This window comes from Triplophysa rosa, linkage group LG9 (genome assembly GCF_024868665.1).
Source record: "Triplophysa rosa linkage group LG9, Trosa_1v2, whole genome shotgun sequence".
Classification (NCBI taxonomy): Eukaryota; Metazoa; Chordata; class Actinopteri; order Cypriniformes; family Nemacheilidae; genus Triplophysa; species Triplophysa rosa.
Genome location: NC_079898.1, coordinates 22,921,288 through 22,941,252, shown reverse-complemented (window position 1 = coordinate 22,941,252; position 19,965 = coordinate 22,921,288). Strand labels below are relative to the sequence as shown.

Sequence of the window (19,965 nt, the reverse complement as noted above, 5' to 3'; positions counted from 1 at the left end):
ATTTACAGACACTAACTGTACCTTTATTGTTTCTTAAGCTCATTTTTCTAAGTAATTCAGCTACTGCGAAAATTCAGAGGTTGGTGGGGTACTTACCAGTAGAAGGTTCAATAAAAAAGTATTTAACGATTGCATCTTATTACTGGAAGGCGGGAGTTCACTCAAGCAGCCGTTTTGATCCTTGTACTTGTTCCCTACGAGTTTAACCCCATTCATTGTAATCACAGATCGTAACACAACTGCGGCGTCTTGTTAGTATCTATAGTCTTTGGCAGCACTGTAAAACAACGCGAGGTCTTCTGGAGGTGAGTGAGTGATTCGGCGAGAGGAACGGAACGGAGACCCGGCGAGTCAGATTTTCTCTGCGGGTTCGCTAAACAAAGAGAAGGGTTTTAATGCTCTTGAGTTTGCACATAAACATCGCAGGTAAGCGGATTTCCCCTGTACCGCCTCTAAATAGCATAAAAAATGGCCTCGGGGTTTACACAAGCTGCGAATGAGAGGCGAGATGACGTCACCGCCGCTCTTATCTCAGTCTGTAAAGGTTACAAATATCCAGTACAAACCACTCGTTACTGTATTACCGAGACAATCTGGGATAAAGTGAACCCTCAACACGGCATTGACTCTAATAGACTGAGCATTTATGAAGCGGACAGCAGATTTGGTTTGATTATTGGTGTGGACATTGCTGTCCTGTTCATTCTGATGAAAAAAAAACAATACAAATTCGAATGGTTTCTATTGCAAATACCAAATAATTTCTTTGCTCTCGTTCCTTTGATAACCACTGTATTTCAGAATATAATTTTTTAATATTATCATTTTGTTTTGTCTGCAGCGTGGTGGAGGTATGACACTAACCAGGGGCTCCTTCACTTATTCCAGTGGAGAAGAATATACCGGAGAATGGAAGGAAGGCAAGACATTTCTTACACACCGTGCATTGGATCATTGCTTTTTACTATTATCTCTATGCTTTTAATAACAATATTAATATTTCAGATGTAGTTATACAAGTACTTCTCAAGTCAGCGAATGGCATGGAAGAACATTGGACATTTTATGTTTCTACTGTCAAAGCAAGTCTAATGTAAAAGCAAGAACTGGGTTGGTACCTATGCCTATTCGTAAGATTCACGTATTTGTGATAAATTTTGGAAGTTGCAGTCGGAATGGCTTGAGGTGGTGGTTGCTAACATCTCAAAGTGCTAATGTTGTAGATGCAGATTACAATTGAAAGCTATGTTGTATAAAAAGTGTCTACCAAGTTCTAAAGCTCTGTTTTCTGTGCAGGTCGAAGGCATGGCAAAGGCGAGCTGAAGTTCGCTGATGGCACCTGTTATAAAGGTCACTTTGAGAATGGTCTCTTCCATGGATCAGGGATGTTAGTGTTTCCCGATGGATCCAGGTCAGAATTTGTGACCCATTTCATAGCTTATGAATATTTTAGATACTGTGATGCTGTAAGCGCAGTAACGCATACAAACCAACTTGTGTTTAACAGGTATGAGGGGGAATTCGCCCAAGGAAAATTCCAAGGAGTCGGAATCTTCAGCAGGTTTGATGGGATGAAGTTTGAAGGGGAATTCAAAAGTGGTCGTGTAGAAGGATATGGTAAATATCACTTCTTAATTTGACAAACATTTTCAAAACGTTTCATAGAATGTGAACAAACGTGACAAACATTTCATAGAATGTACTGCATGACCAAAATTCTCTATCCATTGTCTGAAACCGCCAAAATTTCCCTTTAAAAAGTTAATTTAGGATCTAAAAAAGTTCATAGCATTAATAAATATCAGTAGTGAAACTAAAACATAATAGAAAATAGTAATACTGTAGGAAATACCGTAAATATTTCTAAAACATTTCTTTGGAAAGTAAATTATCTTTGTGAGTACAGCCTCTGTGATGTTTTTAAAATAATCATTATTGAAATTCATTGGCCACAAGGTGTGGGAACCCTGTAATATGTTTATCTTCCCCGTGTAGGTCTTCTGACATTCCCAGATGGTTCCCATGGCGTTCCACGGAGCGAGGGAATGTTTGAAAACAACAAGCTTCTGAAACGTGAAAAGTGCCATGCTGTGGTGCAGAGAGCAAAGAATTCAGCATCCACAGCCCGAGGCCTCGCTGTATGATATACTGACCTCTATAAAACAACCCTGAACTGCAGCTTTCAGATCAGGTCCCAGAATACAATCCGGATTGCACAGGCACTGATTATGGATTTGCGTTCAGCGCTGATCTCTGCCTTTACCAAACAAGGGAGCTGGAGAATCCGTGAGACCCATCAGACCCTCAGGGATGGATGAAAGAGCTTCTGTTCCACACGTCTCTTTTTCTCTCACATCGTTGCTCTGCCTTGGTCTTTTGTGGCTTAAAAACATCAGAAAATTGTCAGATTGTTATGGAGGCATCAGCACTGGAGGCATTTCAGGAATGAAAGTGTGATCAGATTGAGGGCGTTTTGGTTAAATAATTGAATTGGTCTTTGTAAGTCTGATTGTATCACGTGTGTGGATAAGTTTTAGTTGTTGCTGTTCGGGGTTTCCACGATTAAAATCTTAATCTTGATAATTGACAGGATTGACAGTCAAGCAAATTAATAAAATAAGTTTATATTTAGGTATATAAAGTATAAAAATGTAGTCATCAAGAACAAACGAAAAATTATATGTATAGTTTTCAACATTTTCTTAAGTGCACATTTGCAATCAGGTGTTCTAAATTTGCCTTATTTCTTGTATTAAAAGTCATTGAAATCCAGCAATGAAGCTGGAATAAAAGTGTTACTGATGGAGAATAGCTGTGTGTGGAAACAGATTCAATAACTTGTCTAAATAATTTATGTATAATTTATTTACTAACGTATTATAGGATAATGTATTATTCCTGTACAATACATGAATGGTATTGTATTGTCATTTGCAGATATACATGCACTAGATATGTTTGAGGATTTTGTTTTGTGTGTATTTACTATTATTTGATAATGGTTCACTCTCATGTGCAGTGTTATAGAGGGTATGCATTGACGTCACTTTCCCACGTGAACACACCGGGACACGCTCCCTTTAGTGCTAAAACGAAGGCTAAATGGCTGCATTCAATAGGAGGAACAAAAAACCGGGACTAAAACGCAATTATTTGCTGAAACTACAAGCAGCTGGACTCGACAGTGATCCTTACGACTACCTTATGACTTGTGTGTTCACGTGGGAAAGTGACGACCCGTGCGTACCCTCTATAGAGATGCCTTAGACACTATCATCTAAAATATATTGGCACCAAAAAGCATTTTGCACTGTTATTTATTTGAGCAAAGAATCAAAAGATTAACATGGAAAATAAATGAGAAGTCAGAAAAACGTTGTCATCTGTATTTCACTTCGATATTGGTTTGTGTACATCATAAGCTACACCATGAATGTCCAATACAGCAACAACACACACATAGTTAATGAGTAAAGCAGAGGAGAAAACCATGCCCACCATGTTTTTTTGTAAAGTATGTTTTTAAAAACGACATATTAACGATGTAAAGCACCAGGTGATTCTTAACCACACGTGCATGTTTACCTGATGTATCAATATAACCAATAATGTTTAGACTCTCATTATGTAATATAAACCTTAAAACTGGAAAATGGGTTATGGGTCCATTAAACAAATTTGTGTCTAAATTTGTCACAAATGTAACGTAAAATGTTACAGCACCAGAAATAAACCAGAGATGGGAGAAAAAAATGCTCACGGTCCCTGTTAAATGTATGCATGTAAATGTTGATGAAACGGAAAATGTTTTTTTCTATGGCATTGCTGCAAAATACTCTTTTGTACCTTTATTTTCAAGAATGTATGCCTCAGCTGTCATATTTTCTCAGTGCGCAGATGCATTAGTCAAAAAACAGAATAAGCAGTTGCTTAGGCAGAGGTGGCTGCAGGTTTGATCTCCTACTGAACCCGACAAGTTACGGTAACTTGAGGAAACCGATTGCCCTAAACCAAATATTATTTTTAAAACTTAAATGTTTTAAGGCAATCGGTTTTAAGTTTTGATGAATCCAAATGAATCCTCATGTGTCTGTCCGACCAGACCAACCTCTCTCATCTGTTCCAACCTCTCCAGTGTCTCCTCATTGCTTCACCAGCGCAGTGGCTGTAATGCCATCATAAAACACACACCAGTATTATTTTTTTTGTCATTCAAAATGATATAGAAACACATTTATCTGTATCTAACAGCATTTTTGATCTGCATATTTGCTCCAGCCACTATGAGGACCTTGACAATTTTAAATCGATTTAATCTGACAGCATCATGCAGGGCAGTGTCCCCTTCCTTTAAGAAAAGAAAATAATGGTAAAGAAATGAGTTAAAACTTTTAACAGACATGCCCGCCAACTCGAGTCAATAATCAGTATAATGTTATATTTTTCTAATTTTCCTGGATTCATTATTCAGCAGTCACCCGGTCCTTGGCATTAATGTCAATCTCGCTGGCTAAAAGGTGTTGAACCATGTCACTGTGACCTGTCCGTGTGGCCACATGTAATGGTGAGCTGAGCAGCTGTACAACAAGCTGAACATACTGAGCCTATTTCTAGGCAGCTTGTTTTTACAAACAGTGGAAAAGTCTATAACTGGCTCTCATGATTCTCATGATTATAGACAGAAGCATATTACCTTGTCTTTGACATTAATGTCAGCTCCTCTGTCCTGAAGAACCTTCGGTGCCGCGATACTTCCACCTCTGCAAGCCCAGTGAACGGCCGTGCTGTCCAGCTGATCCCAGAACAGCAAAACAGCAATATAAATCCCAATACAACAACACATCTGCATCTATTGAATCTCGTACAAGTTTCAAAGTCATCTCACCCTGTCCTTAAAGTTGATATCTGCTCCAGTAATTTTTCTACAGTTTTGTCATGATTCCCCAGAGCAGCCCCACGTAGTGCTGTTTTCCTGGACATACAGTTATGTAAGAATCTGTGAAAATAGACATTGTGGAATAGGAGAATGTTTGGTTTCTGACACAATGCACCTGATCCCAGGTGTTCGGATCGCCTCCATCTTCCAGAGACTTCTCAACTTCAGGTTTCCCTTGGCTGCTGCTTTCAAAAACTGTTTAGGTTCCACGGGTCCCTAAAGAACATCAGAGATACACAAATGAACTTTTGTGATTGTTTGAGCTGGTCTAGCTAAGGGATGCTGAGGCATTTGCTAAAATTGAACATTTTTCATTTAACATCTCTGTTGATGATATTCAAAAGGCAGATATGTTTCTCTCACCACAGGAACATCCATTAGATCTTTGCAAGCTGCTGCTTTGTTCTTGATCTGCTTCAGCTCTGGAAGATTCTCAGCACCCCTCAAATCAATGATATCGCATCTCAGATCAAATGAGGTCCTACTTGTATGTTCCTGCATAAGAATTGATATCACTAACTGATACTATTCTCAAGTGCTATAGTAAAAATGTTCATAAACTGTTTTTTTGACTGACAATTTTTTTATCGTGTTTTCATGTAGTGCTGTAAATAAAATTTGTATTAGATACAATATTAGATATATATTAGATAGTCAATCTAACAATGAGCCAATTGGCTCTTTTAACGCAAAGACAGGATTTCCATTCCTACAACTGCTACATGCATTCATTTTTTCCAAGTGGTCTGTCTCCTTAAATATATACAGAAAAGAGTATTAAGTATCATTTAAGACATTAGAAGTCCATATTGACATCTGTGCTATCTTGACTCACCTGAATTTTTGCAGAAGTTTGATTGGCCGATTCACTATCCCCTCCAGTTCCCACCAAACATGCGTCCAAGATCAAAATACCCAACTTTCGTGCCCGAGCTCGACGCTTCTAAACAATATAAACACAAAAAAATACTTTCAAGACTAACAAAAATATAAATTATGAATGTCAACAGTTAGTCTGGCAAAAAAAAAGAACTTTGTATAGTGTACACAGTAAAAGCATTTACAAAACATGTAGACTATAAAAAACTTAAGCTTATGACCATGAGAAGAATTTTTGCAAGTGTGCAACAATTAAAAAGAGAAACAAAAATTGTAGTTTGTTCTGAAATTGTAACATTTCTTTTGTTAGAATGGTCTCATTTTTTATCAATAATACCATGTACTGAACCACATTCTTCTATGCTTTTACTCTATGCACTTAATTTTCTTCTTCTTGTGTTTGCTTTTCCTGTTAAGACATTGAAAAAAGCGCTATAAATAAACTTGAATTGAATTGAACTTTGGGTATATATGGTTCTATTTCTTGACATTTGTTAATGCTTTAGTTAACATGAATTAATCATGAACATTTATTATACATACAGTATATAAAATGCTGAAAAACTATATTGTTTATTGATGGTTCATGCATTTACTAATGTTAACAATTACAAGCAACCGTATTGTAAAGTGTTACCCAAAAAATAAATCAAACTTATAATTCCGTAGCTGTTGTCCACGGGATGTCCTCTTCCATCGTGATAATTTTTTAACTCTTTACACCAGCAAAAAGCTAACCCAGAGTATTGCCAAGTTGCCCTTGTTTTCTTTTGGAATAGTAACTGATGTGAGGCAAAGCCTATCAGGCCTATCAAAAAAATCCTGTTGTCTATGACAGCCCTGCAGGACTGAGAGCTAGTGCACTATTAACTTACAGAAGGAATGTGAAGCCACGTCAGTCCCTGTGTGCAGCTGTAGACAGGAGCTGGATGGAGTACAAACACGCGACCCGCTCTCGCCCCATGAGCTCACCCATCTGGTCAGTGTTGTTCACCTCTACACTCCTGCCCTTTGCCAAGCAGGAAGTCCACTTTTACAATAACCACAGCCCAATAAACACCCTGTTTTGGCGATTATGTTATTTATAAGTGTTTAATTAGCGTCAAGTGATACCCAATAAATGCCTTTTAGATTCAAAGAACGCCCGTTACCACCCAACGTCCAATCACTAAACAGAATTCAGGAACATCCTGTTAGTCGCACATGGGCAAGAATGCACACAAAACGCTGCAGCACATCTGATTATGATGTGTTTGCAACATGTAGCACCCTATAAAGTGTTTAAGGGAAGAATAGAAGCAGATGGCGGCGAAGGTGACATCAAGTTGAAACGCTCAATAAAGCCACCATCATCTGAAAAATAAATAGCAAGCGTTGAGCAAGATGCAAATGAATCACATGGAACATGTTTACAAGAGTCGTGTGAATGCAGATGGAAGTAAATACTCCCAGTGCTTTCGATTTCGTAACAATACAAACATGTTGTTTAAGTCAAGTCAGTTAAATGGATCTGTTATTAATATAGACTGTAAAAAACTACTAGTACAGGGATTTTTTTTACAGATTTTTCATGTATAATGTAAAAAAAACTCCCGATAATTTTACACAATTTTCACAAATTTTTGAAATACTGTCAAAAGACGTAAAATTACAGGAAAATGCTGCAAATTTACAAGAAAAACATAAATACCATGAAATTTTAGGGGGAAAAACTGTTATTTTACGGTATATTTCTAGCGCCTAACAGCTGCTGGAAATTTTTCATTTTTTTACAGGATTTTTTTGGTCTTTTGAAATATGGGAAAAAAACATCAAAATTAATTACAAGAAATTTACAATAAAACGTAATATTACAGAAAAAAAGTTATTTTACAGTATATTTCTGACATCCAAGCTACCAGAAAGCTTTATTATTTTAAAAGCATATGACCGGTTATATAACTGAACTCCATTATCTGATGAAGTGCTACTTAATCAATAGAAAACAAACCCAAATATTTATTATTTAAACATATTTGTTTACAATCCGTAATTAAGCTAATTAAAAAAAAAACATGCATTTGGCTGAAATGAATTTTCTTTGTATTTAACATGCTGTTAATCTTTGAAACAGCCCAAACGTTATATCAAGCATTTAAATTCATAAAGCTGCAGTGTTGCGTTGTTGTTTAAACAATATGTTTTATGGTGGACTGTGGTGGATATGTTCAAGACAGGTGATGCATTCATAACATGTCAATTATTAACCGTGAGGAACGGAAGAAATGGACAGACACGCAGCTCATTTCCAGTTCCATGTTTTCTCTCTGCCTGGATGTAAAAGACGGACAGCACCTAAAATAAGAGGTAAGCTATTAAATGCGTTGTTAGAAAAATACAATAAAGCTTTCAAAAAATGTGCTGCGTAAGGGTTTGTGACGTTTTAGAGCAAACACGTGCTATAAAAAGCAATCACACTGTGTATACCATACAGTAACAGGGCTTCCTGAATCACTCATTTTTACAAAATGTGAATCACTTTTATTTAACAAAACATGTTTGGCCAAGATTTTGTCCCAACAGAGTTGGTGAACATTTGGACAGTGAAACATTTTGATTTGTTCCTGGCATGCATTGTAGTATGAATATGTGATAGACTCTTTTTCTTAAACCATATTTATAAATTAACATTAGTATTTATTTCCTCACTGTTTGTTATTGTGTGTGTATGGTGAAAAAACTTTGTATTAACTGAAGCTTGTTTCTGATTTTTTAACAGACAGCAGACTCCCGGGTCTCCGGGTAAGTGTTCATAACTGACAGACGCAGTTGGCTGTAAAAATGGTGACTCTCAAACACTTGAGTGTTAAGGACGAAGATGATGAAGACAATGTTCCTCTGTTACCTGAAGCCAGCAGCTCCGAGAGCCCCACCACACAACACCGGAGGGCAGAGTCCAGGGAATTCATTGTCAGCCGGTGGGTTTGCCTAAGATAAGACAGACTGCAACATGAATGCCTTTTACATGCTTCACTGCAGATTTCACAACCTGTCCACACATCTATTAAAACTAATGGAGCACATTTAAAACATTCTATTAAATTACAAAACGGCAAGCTTTACGAAACTGGTGCTTTATAATTTCAGGAGGAACAATCTCATTTTGAGCATTGTTTTGTTGGTGAGCTGTTACTCTGCACTTCTGGTTCCTGCATATCTATCAAACCAACAGTTGATCTGGATCAATGGCAGCTCTACAGAAACCTTGGTAATTTACTGTTGTATACCACGAGACACTGTGAATTCTAACATAGAAGTTTTGTGACCTTGGCTTTATTGTATATTATGATTTTCAAGACTTGATACCCGTCTTTGTTGACTATGAAATTTAATTGAAATCATTCATTGCTATCATTGTATACCTTTAAATTAAACCATCGAAGTTTAGGTTCACTTGAGTTTGTCATTATCTTTAAAATCTAAAGGTGAGACCTCAAGATGCTGACAACGTTTTTTTTCTTGTAAAATGGGTAATACCACTGAAGATGCTAAAATATAACCGTTTTTATTTACTTCGGACATTGCCGTATAGCAACAAAATTCCCATAATTATATTTGTTATTTTATACTTCGAAGAGTTCTAAAATGAGGGGAAAATAATAAGAAAACCCCAAACTTTTGAATCTTTACTGTTGTATATACGTACATACATATATTGTCAGATATCTAAACCCTCACATGTACATACCTCAGGCTCTTCGGAATCATTCAGCAGCCCTGCTGTCTCAGTCATGCCGCGGCGGGTGGAGTGTGGAGAGGGTGAGGAAACTGTCTACACCCGCTGGGCTCCTGAAGATTCCTGTCTTCCTTGAGAATGGAACGGGTGACTGGGCGCTCCCGCCTCCTCTGGGTCTGCTGGGCAGTGAGGAGATGGTGTCTCAGGCCCTGAGAGCTTTACCTCACACTGGATTACCTTCTGGAACAAAAACCTGCCGGAGATGTGCGGTGGTTGGAAGCGGAGGCATTTTACATGGCAAAAATCTTGGACCTCATATTGACCAGTATGACATTATAATCAGGTAGGTTCACGTAGTGGCCCCAAATATTTGGATACTTTAGATAAAATTACTAATTTAATTTATTGCATTTAATAATTGCCTACCTTTTAGTTTGATATATTGTATATCCAATTCAATAGCATTTTTAAAGCGATAGTTCACCCCAAAATGAAAATCCTGTCATTTTATTTACCCTCTTGTCATTTCAAACCTATATGACTTTCTTTGTTCAGCAGATCACAAGAGAAGATATTTTGAAGAAAGTTGGTAACCTAACAGTGGCTTGCCCCATTCACTTCTATTGTATGGACACAAAACCAGTGCAAGTGAATGGGGGCCAGTTAACAACATTCTTCAAAATATCTGCTTTTGTGTTCTGCGAAAGAAAGTCATACAGCTTTGAAATGATAAGAGGGTTAGTAAATTATGACAGAATTGTTCATTTTAGGTGAACTATCGCTTCAAATGTGACCTAAATGTGTCCAAACACATTTAGTGACAATGCTGACAGTGATAAAATATATTTTCTGTTACTGACACTAATGCATGTTGAATCATCTTTAATCTTACAAAAACAGAAAAACATTTGCTTTATTTTATTTCAATATTTGTATTTTCATTTTCATTCTGATAGAATGAACAATGCACCAGTACTTGGATTTGAAAGAGATGCTGGCTCAAGAACTACCATTCGTCTGATGTACCCAGAAGGGGCTCCTTCCATGTCTGAGGAATACAAGAACACTGAAGTGGTGGCCTTGGTCGTATTCAAAAGCTTAGATTTGGCATGGCTCACCTCGGTAGTAACCAAAGACTCTTTGGTGGGTACCATCAAAAAACCGCATACAATGGTTTGATAAGCAGTTTTCTATTCTGTGTTGACACTTCCTGTTGAAGATTTCCAAAGTTCTAATTTTGTCATTATTAAGGAACACAATACCATAAACACAGGCCAGTCAGAGAATTTTGTGTATCGCTGTCTCTCTGTAGAGCTGGTGGTCTAAACTGTGGTTCTGGAGGGATGTGATAGACTCAATTCCTCTTCAACCAGAAAACTTTCGCATTCTGAACCCTGAAATCATGTACAGGACTGGACAGGTACTGCAATCCTATTCCGGGCAAAAGAAAAAGGTCAGTATAATGAGATCAAATGTGCTATGCTCCCTATAAATTCAGGAGGGTTACTACATTTAAGGAGGCTCTTTTGAGTTGGGACAGTAAGAAGATGCCAAGCATCCATCAAAAACCTTGATTAGCAAGTTGGAGACCACGCTGTCATTAAAACAAAAGGGGTGGGGCATACTAAAATACTGAATGCATTGAGAATATACTTGTAATGGATAAAAAGAGTCAAGTAGTCTTTTGAGTGGCCGTGTATATTTTGTGTTTGATAGATGGTACCGACGCTGGGGATCAGTGCAGTAGTTCTGGCCCTGCAGGTGTGTGATGAGGTGAGTCTAGCTGGATTTGGATACGACCTGCAGCACCCTGGAGCACTGCTGCATTATTACGAATCTCTCCGCATGGATGCCATGATGACCCAGGTGGTTCATGACGTCAGCGCTGAGACCATCTTACTGCAGGAACTAGTTAAAGCTGGAGCCGTGCAGGACCTGACAGGTGCATTATGATGACATCAAAGACTACTTGCCTTGAAGTTGATAAGATAATATAATAAAGATATTGAATTAAAATTAATAACTACTAAACTACTAATCAAAAATGTAAGCTTCTATAATCCAAAATATAATCTCAATATTTTGATGTCTCGAAAACTCATTACTATTTAACTATTTAAATACATGAATAACTTGGACATTAAATCAAAGCATAATTGATTAATGTGTCAGAGATTGTGTCAGTTTTTATTTAATACTACAATAAATGAAGGGTCGAAAACTGATACTGAAAACAGTGTCTACATTTTGAACTTGGTTTACTTTTAAATTTAACTTAATACAGTGATAAATATAGGCAAACTTTTATCATGCCAAAGATTTCGGTGAAACAAACTATATTTTTCACAGCAGCATGAAGGAGGGTAATCTAGTGCTATTATAATCTATGCATTTATTGTAATTGTCTTAAAATTTAGTTTATGTATTTCGTCTTTATCTCAACCTCAAGGAGAAAACAAATGCAATTTATATCAGCACCATAGCAAAATGTAATAATTATTTATGACAGTAATAAGAAACAGTAATTAATACCTATAAAAGACTCGGCAATTTCATGAACTCTAAATGTAAGTAATATATTCATTAAGATTAAATCTGTTTTTGTACTATACAGTATATGACCTTGACTTTGACAGAAATGATCAGGTAACATCAATAGTTTTCCATAAAAAAATAACTATTCACACTATTCACAAGCTCAAAATGATCATATAGGCGTTTTCCTGGAGACAGTGCTCAATTCATTGCAAGCAAAAGAAATGCAATGTTTTGTTACTTGGCATAATGGTTCTGCAAATAATTACAATGAAATGCAAAGTGCATGTGCAGAGGTGCAGAAAACTGTTCTATAAATCTATCGATTATATAAATACAAAAGTGAACATGTTGCATTGGCCATATTACTGCTGATTGATAAAACCTTGAGTGATCTTCACAGTAGAGGAATGCGTGAGGGTTCCCAGAGTTTGCGGGCCATCTGACTGCAGTGCTGAAGAATATATTCAGTGGGAATTACACCAAGATGCACCGTCAGCAGTTCGTAACACTTCACCACCTCGCTCTGATGACTTTTGCTGTAATATCGCAGCAGTTTCCTGTGACATCATACATAGGGCAGACATGAAATGATTTATTTTATACAGATCATATTTATATATTTATGCACATGGGCACTTCACACTAATGATCAGGCATGCACATGCAACTTGAAACGACTCGTAATAAAAACAGACAAAGATAAAAGGATGGCTGAGTATTATAGTATTATCCGAGTATATGGCTGGTGTCAGTTACCTGTAATAATCCCAGGCAAGCATTCCGATTGGAGCAGAGTCCTCTGGGAGGCTAGGTATATCTATTACTTCTAGTTTGTAACCCTGCCAAACCAAATGTACACCGGATTAATTCTAAAAAAAATACTGTTAAGGTTCTCGACATCACATTTTCATTATGCTTATTATAGTAATGGTGAAAAAGACTGGCAGTTACCGATTCATTTTCAAACCACAGGAAGTAACAGTAAAAATAATCTCCATCTCTGATCGTGACGGTGGTGTAACCCTTCTGCAGGTACCGCCGAGCTGTTGCCACAAGACCCCAAACCTGCAAAAAGATGACTATATCGATTTATTAATTCAAATAATTATGAATGCACAATAACACAGAGAATTTAGATTTTTGTGACATTGAATCTAATTATTTTTCATACAGTTTTTACTCATATTATTATATTAATACTATATTTGTCAGCACTGTCATCACTAAGAATATTCAATGTATCAGGCCTTTATTATATATATTATATTGCTGGCATGTCATATTGAAATGGTTAAACACACCTTATCCTTTATGAAGTGAGCTAAAGGGCCCTTTCCGAGCTCGGACGCGGTGCGATCAGAAACATTTAAGGAGGGTGCGATCATTTGACCACCTGAACGATCCAGGTAGACGAAGTGGATAAGACCAGGAAACTCCTCCAGGTATGTGAGTACATGGTTAAAGTGTAACCCAAAATGCGCATCATTTCATCATAATGTCACCGGACAAAGGAAACGTAAGTGAGAAATACAGGGACATGCGTCTACACAAAGGGGAGCAGAAAATATTCAACGAACACTCATCAAAGAGAAGGAAGGATATGACACCATTGTGATGTTTCTCTTGCTTTTCACCAGCAAAAAATCCTTCCAGTCCATCAACTTCTCTCTGAAACAAACAGGGACAGAGGGTGTTTTAATTCTGAAGAATAATAGGCTAATATGTACAGTATGAGTGCTGTGGAAAGATCCATTCAGACATACTGGACCATGCTTAGAGCCCGTTCTTGCATATGTGGCGGTAAACGCTGAGAACTGCTCATGCAGTCTGCCGCAAAACACTGCCTGTACACGCTACACAACTGAGTCTTCATGTTTCGACAAGAGGGCAGCAAACTGCAACACAAGACGTGAAGAGTTAGGAGCCAACAAATGGACTTGATTAGGGAGATTAAAGGGTCATGAGTCAATTTAGTCCCATCTACGTACATTGAGAGCTATGACTTTTTGGTTTAATATAAAGCAAAACACTCACTCTCTTGTAAATCCGGGTCCAGACCGGGTAAAAGCCTTGTTCTTAAAGTCTGTCCACACATTTTGAAGTTGGGAGGTCTGAACACACACACAAAGTAATTTTTTAGGAAGACATCAAATTGTGAATTATAAAGTTGATCGGACAGTGTGGTACAGTAGGAGAGTGTGTGTGTGTGTGTAGTGATCAGGTTGTCGTTCACTGACCTGAATGTCCATGCTGGCTAAAGTTCGGATGAATCTGTCCAGTTTACTGCGGAGCTCTTGAATAGAGGGCTGACCCCGCATGGCTGCCCCATGACCCTCACATAACCGCTTCTCCAGCTTCACAAACGCTTCCATATAGACGTAAACATTCATCGCTATGTGACTGTTTGGGATCTGTTCATATGCATAGAGAAATAAAGTGGATTTTAAAGTGAAATGTAAATGAGCTTATCTCTTCATACTGCACCATTATGCCCAACATACAGATTTCACATCACTGTTAAAAATGTATTGGCGACACTTTACAATAAGGTGCTATTAGTTAACATTAGTAAATGCATTAGCCAACATTAGCTAACAATGAACAATTTAATTTGTCATCATTTATTAATCCTTGTCAATGTTAGTTCATGTCAATACAGTTATTCATTTGAGTTCATGGTGCATTGATTTTAATAATGTATTAGTAAATGCCGAAATTAACAAATTAATATTAGTAAATGCTTTAGAAGTATTGTTCCTTGTTAGTTTATGTTAGCTAATTGCTAACAAATAGCACCTTATTGTACAGTGTTACCAATGTATTGAATATTTTATTAATATACTATTTTTAGTTATAAAAAAAGTTGGAAAGTTGAAATAAATAATGTTTAGTTATAAACTAAAAATAAAGTTCATACTATACATTTTTTATATACACAACAGGGTTTTTCTCAGATTCAAAATCTAGGTTTCTGTTACACTGATTTACAAAATCTACAATATGAAAAGAACCGTCACCTTAGTGAGCAGCACCATTGTGATTCCAGGCCAGAGAGGAAGACAATACATGGAGTGAGGCATCATGGGAAAGAATCCCTCATTCTTAAGCGTGGCTTCTAGAAAAACCCTGGACGGGGCTGAAGGGTCAGGGGTCTGAACTTCAAGGGTTTTTAAGATGTCTTCCGCCATCTAGAAAAGACAACACCATAAGAACGCGAGAAACTTCTCTTTTATTAATACACATTTTAGGTTGGTATACAGACACAATCAAATCAGTTTAAAGGCTATACAGATGTTCTGCTTTGGCATGCGCAAACACAAGTGGCTTACCTGAATATCAGGATCTACAAACTGGAAGACGGGAGGACTTTCCCCTCTTGCTTGAACTACGCATAAGAACACAAGAGGCAATCAGGAAAAAAATAACAAAAGTTATTTGTTAAGGATTATCTTTTAATGAAGTAATCCTGAAATAATCTGATACATGAGAATACTGTAGCACATGTGCAATTTAGCAATGTGACTGTTATTTAGAAACAACTGATATGCAAGAAATCAGAAATGCCTTTTTTGTTATATTTTCACTAACTTTCAGCTTCGTAGGTTCTTCAAAGTTAAGACATATGGTTCAGGCCTCCAATTATTATATATATTATGATCAGCATCATGATTTGTCTCCTCAGGTGACTCACCCGATTCCCTGTCAGGAGGAGAGGACTCTGGAGTGTAGAATACATCTCGAACTGAACTGTTCTCCATTTCCTAAACACATGTACAGCCACAATGTGAAAGTGACCTATTAGTCAGATATGGTGACCCATACCCGAAATGTGACCTCTGCATTTAATGTCAAATGTCAATGTCAAAGCACAATCAAAAACTCAGCCTGTCAAGTCTGAATTTGAGATATCAAACCTCAGGAGCTGCATCATCTAGATCCATATCGCTGGGATAGAGATCTTGCACCAGGATAATGAGAGCCAGAAGATCAGAGGTGGTCAGACTGCTGGCATTTCGACTGCAAAAAAAAAAAAAAGGGGTCATTCTTGTATGCAAGACACCAGCAGTCACTGCGCTTTGCAACAAAAATCAATCCTAGTTTTGTCTATATTGTTTTCTATCTCCTGTCAGCTTCTTGCAGTACCTGGAATAGAAAGCCAAGAGTTTGGTGTGCACCAGTATGAAAGCGTGCAGGACTTCTTCTCCAGCTCTCTCCACACTGTTGTTGATCTGCTGCACCACACGACGCTCCAGAAATTCAATACACTGTTCACACAGGGTCGGGTGGATCAACCGCTCCACAGCCTGAACAGAAGCAGAACACTCTTCATCTGTGTTTTAAAAACTAAAACATGCACACAGCTACGCTAAAAAAACGCACACACCTCCACTAAAAAGCTTTGCTCCTGCTCTCGTAATCGGCTGTATGTTTCCAAAAGTCCTCTTAGTTTCTGCCACAGATGGTTTCTTTGCATTGTATCTTGAGGGCGTAATCTGACAAATAAATATACATGTATGAAGGAGTCTACTTAGGTTTTATTCGCTCAGGACAAAGTTCAAAGGCAATTATAATATATTATTTTAATTAAGACACAAAACTGCCTTTCTTACTCTTTCCTCAAGAGGGCACTGCTGAGCGTGACCATCCCAAACATGACTTCTGTGAGTTTCTTCATTACACAGATCTTTCTCTTCAAATCCTCCTCCGTTTCCTCTCCATCTCCATTCACAGCGATGTAGAGACATTCGTCAAACTGTGCGACAGACAAACACATGCTGATTTCCGAACAACCACCCTGGCAACATCACAGCAATATAAATGCATTGCTCATACTGTTAATTTAATAATTGCATTAGCCCACCCTCTAACTGTTAAGCCCCACCTTAGCACCCCCAAGAAAAAGTCCTGGCGCCGACCCTGGTTTGTATCATGTGACTCTTGCATTCGATTACCTGATGCAGAACATAGATATGATTATTTTCTGTGCTGAAGGACGTGTAGCTGTCCCCGACTATGTCCACCATGGTGCTACAGGAGATGATGATGGGTGCGAAGAGCGTGTTAATGCTGTCTTCAAATGCAGGCAGCTGAGAACACAACCAATACATATAACTGAGATTACACACTTAACACATATTCAAATAATAATGAATCTGCAACATTCGACAAATATACATTCATGCATATTAAAATATGAATTGACCATCATGCTTGGTTAAAAGATATCTTGTACCATTAAACGATATTACAATTTATTACAAAATGCTAAATATTGATGTTTCTTTTTAAACCAAAAGACTAAAAGGTTTATTATTCTCACCCGTTCTCCTTCTTCCTGGGAATTTCCATATTGCTCCTGAACACGCTGCTCAAACTCAGAGTCGGTCCAGTAGAACAGAACCTCAGCTTTCTCATTGGACACCAGTAAACACTTCATTTCATCTAAACGTGCAACACAAAATAAGTTCATAGGTATACTTCATATAGTATGTGTTTTTTCTACAGTTTTACTGCATGTACTGTAAGTTATATCGATGTATTGCTTTTTTAAATAGTTTATAGTTTTAGGACATGTGACCTGTCCAAGCATGTCACGCATATTTAAGCTACTCCACAGTTTGTATAGTTTATACGTGCTATATTTAAAGATTTCTGTCAATATTTATAATATGATATATGCATCTGCAAAAAAAAGAAACTCCTTTAGCATTTTAAACTACAACTACCCATGCAATTTCCATCATATGCAAACACTAGGTCCCATCAGGATTATGACAGAAACATACAGTATGAACACTGTACACAGGTAATACTTTTGCTAGAGATATCATGATAAAAGACTTGTTTGCCAGCAGGCTACCTCTTGCTAAACTGAGACTTTAAATGTGTCAAAGAGGAAACTTTGTCAATGCTCCCCGTTCGCATAGTTTGATCACAGACCTCTCGTCTTCAGAAATAAAAAAACTTTTTTTCCAGGAAAATTCTTGTCGCACGTCTCACCCAACTCACAACATCAACAAGTTACAGAGGAACCATGTACCACAATCCAGAAAACCTACTAACGTTTTAACGAAGGGAACTTACTATTGTAGCTGTTGGATTTTAAAGCGGAAAAATGTCATTGTGTGCGAATCCAGATCTGGTTCTGTTATCACAGAAGAACAACAATTAGTTTTCATCGGTTGTAGCGCTCCGCTTCCGTATTGCTACAGCGTATCAGTGAGCGGGTCACGTGACCTGATGATCACACGCGAAACGCGCGTCACGTCTGTAGTTCAGAATTCAGATCATGTGCAACGCGTGACACAGGCACTGCTCATTCATATAAATAAACTCCTTTCAGTCCCGAGGTTAAAGGAGGCGATGGAAACTTTTGCTTATGTCTTCAGCTATTTCTACTGAGAAAAAGAGGCAGAAATCTTTCTTTCTTTCTTTCGTGCTATTTAATTTCTACAAAACGTGAGTCACAAAACAAGTAAAAAACAGCCAAAACGTATAAGCAACATTAAAAATAATTGTAAAAGTATAATTATAAATTGACTTCTAATATTGCATGATTACTTCACAAGTCCCCTTTTTTCTGCATAAAATTCAACTTTTTATTTATTTATTTTTGCGTGTACCTTCTTTCTTCAATGAATGACGCACACCTGTTAGAATTTAACATGTTACATCCGTAATTGGCTTACACATCATCTAAACATCACGAAATCCACCAATCTTGGCTTGCGGGAGGTGGGTACTCCAAATAGGGTCGAATGTATAAACATTTTCATGCTGGGTTTGGTTACAGTATGCATGGCAAAGCTGGAGAAGTCACGCAAAGGAAGTTTGAGTCTTCGCAGAGCTCTAGTCTCTAGCATGTACAGACTCAACGGAAAAAGAAAAGTCATACTTTATTATGTCTGTATATGAATCTATGCTGTCACATGTCAGCTTTGATCAAATGACAAAGATCTACCTGAGTAGAGTCATACACAAACATAATGCTGCACTTGAAACCAGCTTGAGTCAAAACTCAGTTTGGCAGTGCCATAGCATGCTTATTTCGTAAGGACTTTTGTTTGTTTTAATGCAATGGATCTGTTCAAATACACATTCTATTGTCAATGAAAACAGAATATATGGAAAAAAAGTTACATTTTAACACTCAAAAATTCAGTTGGTTTCACTCATGGTTGGATCAACAAGCCAACCTTTGGGAGAAATGAATAGAAAACCTTTAGTGTCTGATCCAGTTCATGTTTAAAGTCTGAAAATGATACTGTTTGAAAGAAGGTTGGCGACCTTTGATGGAAACTTTGGACTTGGACCTGCTGGGTCGTGTCAAGTTTTGTGAATCTTGACCAAGAAAACACAAGTATGAGCCTGGATACTGTTTTTTAAAATGAACCATATGTATCCGGGAGACATGTTTTCCAAAGTTCAATGTGATGTTTTTTTCTGTAGTTTAGTGCAGTTAGCAGTTATCATCACCGTATTAGGTCAATGGCTACTGTATATAATATACTACCAACTAATGAGGAAAACAACATATAGCTTTGAACCAGCATTGATAAGAAGACCTAAATTCATTGCATTTGAGTCTCATTGAGGTTTGAATGGTTTTCATCATTTGGTGCTCTAGATGATTGTTCTGACACTATAGTTCTCTTTCATTCCTCAACGAAGTCTAATCCCAGCTGTCTGGAAGAGGAACATCTGCTGGTGTGTTGGTGCAACCTCTGGCTGACCAAACTAGCAGCTTTCCTTTCCTGAACGTTCAGCACCGGACTGAAGACCCTGCCGGGTCTTTGAAGACAAGAACAGTTCGTCCTGATGGTGCATAAAGCTGTCGGTGTTGAGTTACCCGTCACGTCGTACTGTCACAATTTATTTCTGCTGTTCTTTGCATCCA

General features: G+C 37.6%; 4 protein-coding genes across 4 annotated transcripts; 2 read left to right on the top strand and 2 right to left on the bottom strand.

The window, feature by feature from the left end:
- Positions 1 to 278: 278 nt before the first annotated feature.
- Positions 279 to 3,740, top strand: morn4 (MORN repeat containing 4). Its single transcript, XM_057342168.1, has 5 exons — positions 279 to 426; positions 842 to 920; positions 1,297 to 1,411; positions 1,508 to 1,617; positions 1,996 to 3,740. Exons 2-5 carry the CDS (start codon positions 854 to 856, stop codon positions 2,142 to 2,144), a joined length of 441 nt encoding a protein of 146 aa, XP_057198151.1. The 5' UTR covers positions 279 to 426; positions 842 to 853; the 3' UTR covers positions 2,145 to 3,740.
- A 494-nt stretch (positions 3,741 to 4,234) lies between these two features.
- Positions 4,235 to 6,722, bottom strand: ankrd2 (ankyrin repeat domain 2 (stretch responsive muscle)). The gene is given in 10 exon segments (XM_057341352.1): positions 4,235 to 4,348; positions 4,479 to 4,577; positions 4,694 to 4,792; positions 4,886 to 4,914; positions 4,917 to 4,972; positions 5,050 to 5,101; positions 5,104 to 5,152; positions 5,300 to 5,431; positions 5,772 to 5,879; positions 6,691 to 6,722. Coding segments are annotated over 8 exon segments (513 nt in total). The 5' UTR covers positions 5,315 to 5,431; positions 5,772 to 5,879; positions 6,691 to 6,722.
- A 1,913-nt stretch (positions 6,723 to 8,635) lies between these two features.
- st3gal7 (ST3 beta-galactoside alpha-2,3-sialyltransferase 7) lies at positions 8,636 to 11,592 on the top strand. Its single transcript, XM_057342020.1, has 6 exons — positions 8,636 to 8,772; positions 8,942 to 9,062; positions 9,548 to 9,873; positions 10,487 to 10,673; positions 10,843 to 10,983; positions 11,247 to 11,592. Exons 1-6 carry the CDS (start codon positions 8,636 to 8,638, stop codon positions 11,481 to 11,483), a joined length of 1,149 nt encoding a protein of 382 aa, XP_057198003.1. The 3' UTR covers positions 11,484 to 11,592.
- Positions 11,593 to 11,680: 88 nt separating this feature from the next.
- On the bottom strand, positions 11,681 to 18,269 carry hps1 (HPS1 biogenesis of lysosomal organelles complex 3 subunit 1). Its single transcript, XM_057342019.1, has 18 exons — positions 18,153 to 18,269; positions 17,389 to 17,510; positions 17,021 to 17,155; positions 16,679 to 16,821; positions 16,453 to 16,561; positions 16,212 to 16,372; positions 15,983 to 16,085; positions 15,760 to 15,829; positions 15,398 to 15,453; positions 15,086 to 15,256; positions 14,306 to 14,479; positions 14,103 to 14,179; positions 13,832 to 13,963; positions 13,672 to 13,736; positions 13,370 to 13,515; positions 13,020 to 13,133; positions 12,825 to 12,907; positions 11,681 to 12,625 (listed from the first exon to the last, which is right to left on the bottom strand). The coding sequence occupies exons 2-18, from the start codon at positions 17,503 to 17,505 to the stop codon at positions 12,463 to 12,465; spliced, it is 2,019 nt and encodes a 672-aa protein (XP_057198002.1). The 5' UTR covers positions 17,506 to 17,510; positions 18,153 to 18,269; the 3' UTR covers positions 11,681 to 12,462.
- Between the last annotated feature and the right edge of the window lie 1,696 nt (positions 18,270 to 19,965).

Coding starts and splice junctions, on each gene's coding strand:
- st3gal7 (XM_057342020.1), top strand. CDS start 8,636: ATGGTGACTCTCAAACACTTGAGTGTTAAGGACGAAGATGATGAAGAC. Junction 9,874..10,486: donor CAGTATGACATTATAATCAG/GTAGGTTCACGT, acceptor TCATTCTGATAG/AATGAACAATGCACCAGTAC. Junction 10,984..11,246: donor ATTCCGGGCAAAAGAAAAAG/GTCAGTATAATG, acceptor TGTGTTTGATAG/ATGGTACCGACGCTGGGGAT.
- morn4 (XM_057342168.1), top strand. CDS start 854: ATGACACTAACCAGGGGCTCCTTCACTTATTCCAGTGGAGAAGAATAT. Junction 921..1,296: donor TACCGGAGAATGGAAGGAAG/GCAAGACATTTC, acceptor TTTTCTGTGCAG/GTCGAAGGCATGGCAAAGGC. Junction 1,412..1,507: donor GTGTTTCCCGATGGATCCAG/GTCAGAATTTGT, acceptor TGTGTTTAACAG/GTATGAGGGGGAATTCGCCC.
- hps1 (XM_057342019.1), bottom strand. CDS start 17,505: ATGAAGTGTTTACTGGTGTCCAATGAGAAAGCTGAGGTTCTGTTCTAC. Junction 17,156..17,388: donor CCCAGGAAGAAGGAGAACGG/GTGAGAATAATA, acceptor TTGTGTTCTCAG/CTGCCTGCATTTGAAGACAG. Junction 13,737..13,831: donor CGGGCTCTAAGCATGGTCCA/GTATGTCTGAAT, acceptor TGTTTGTTTCAG/AGAGAAGTTGATGGACTGGA.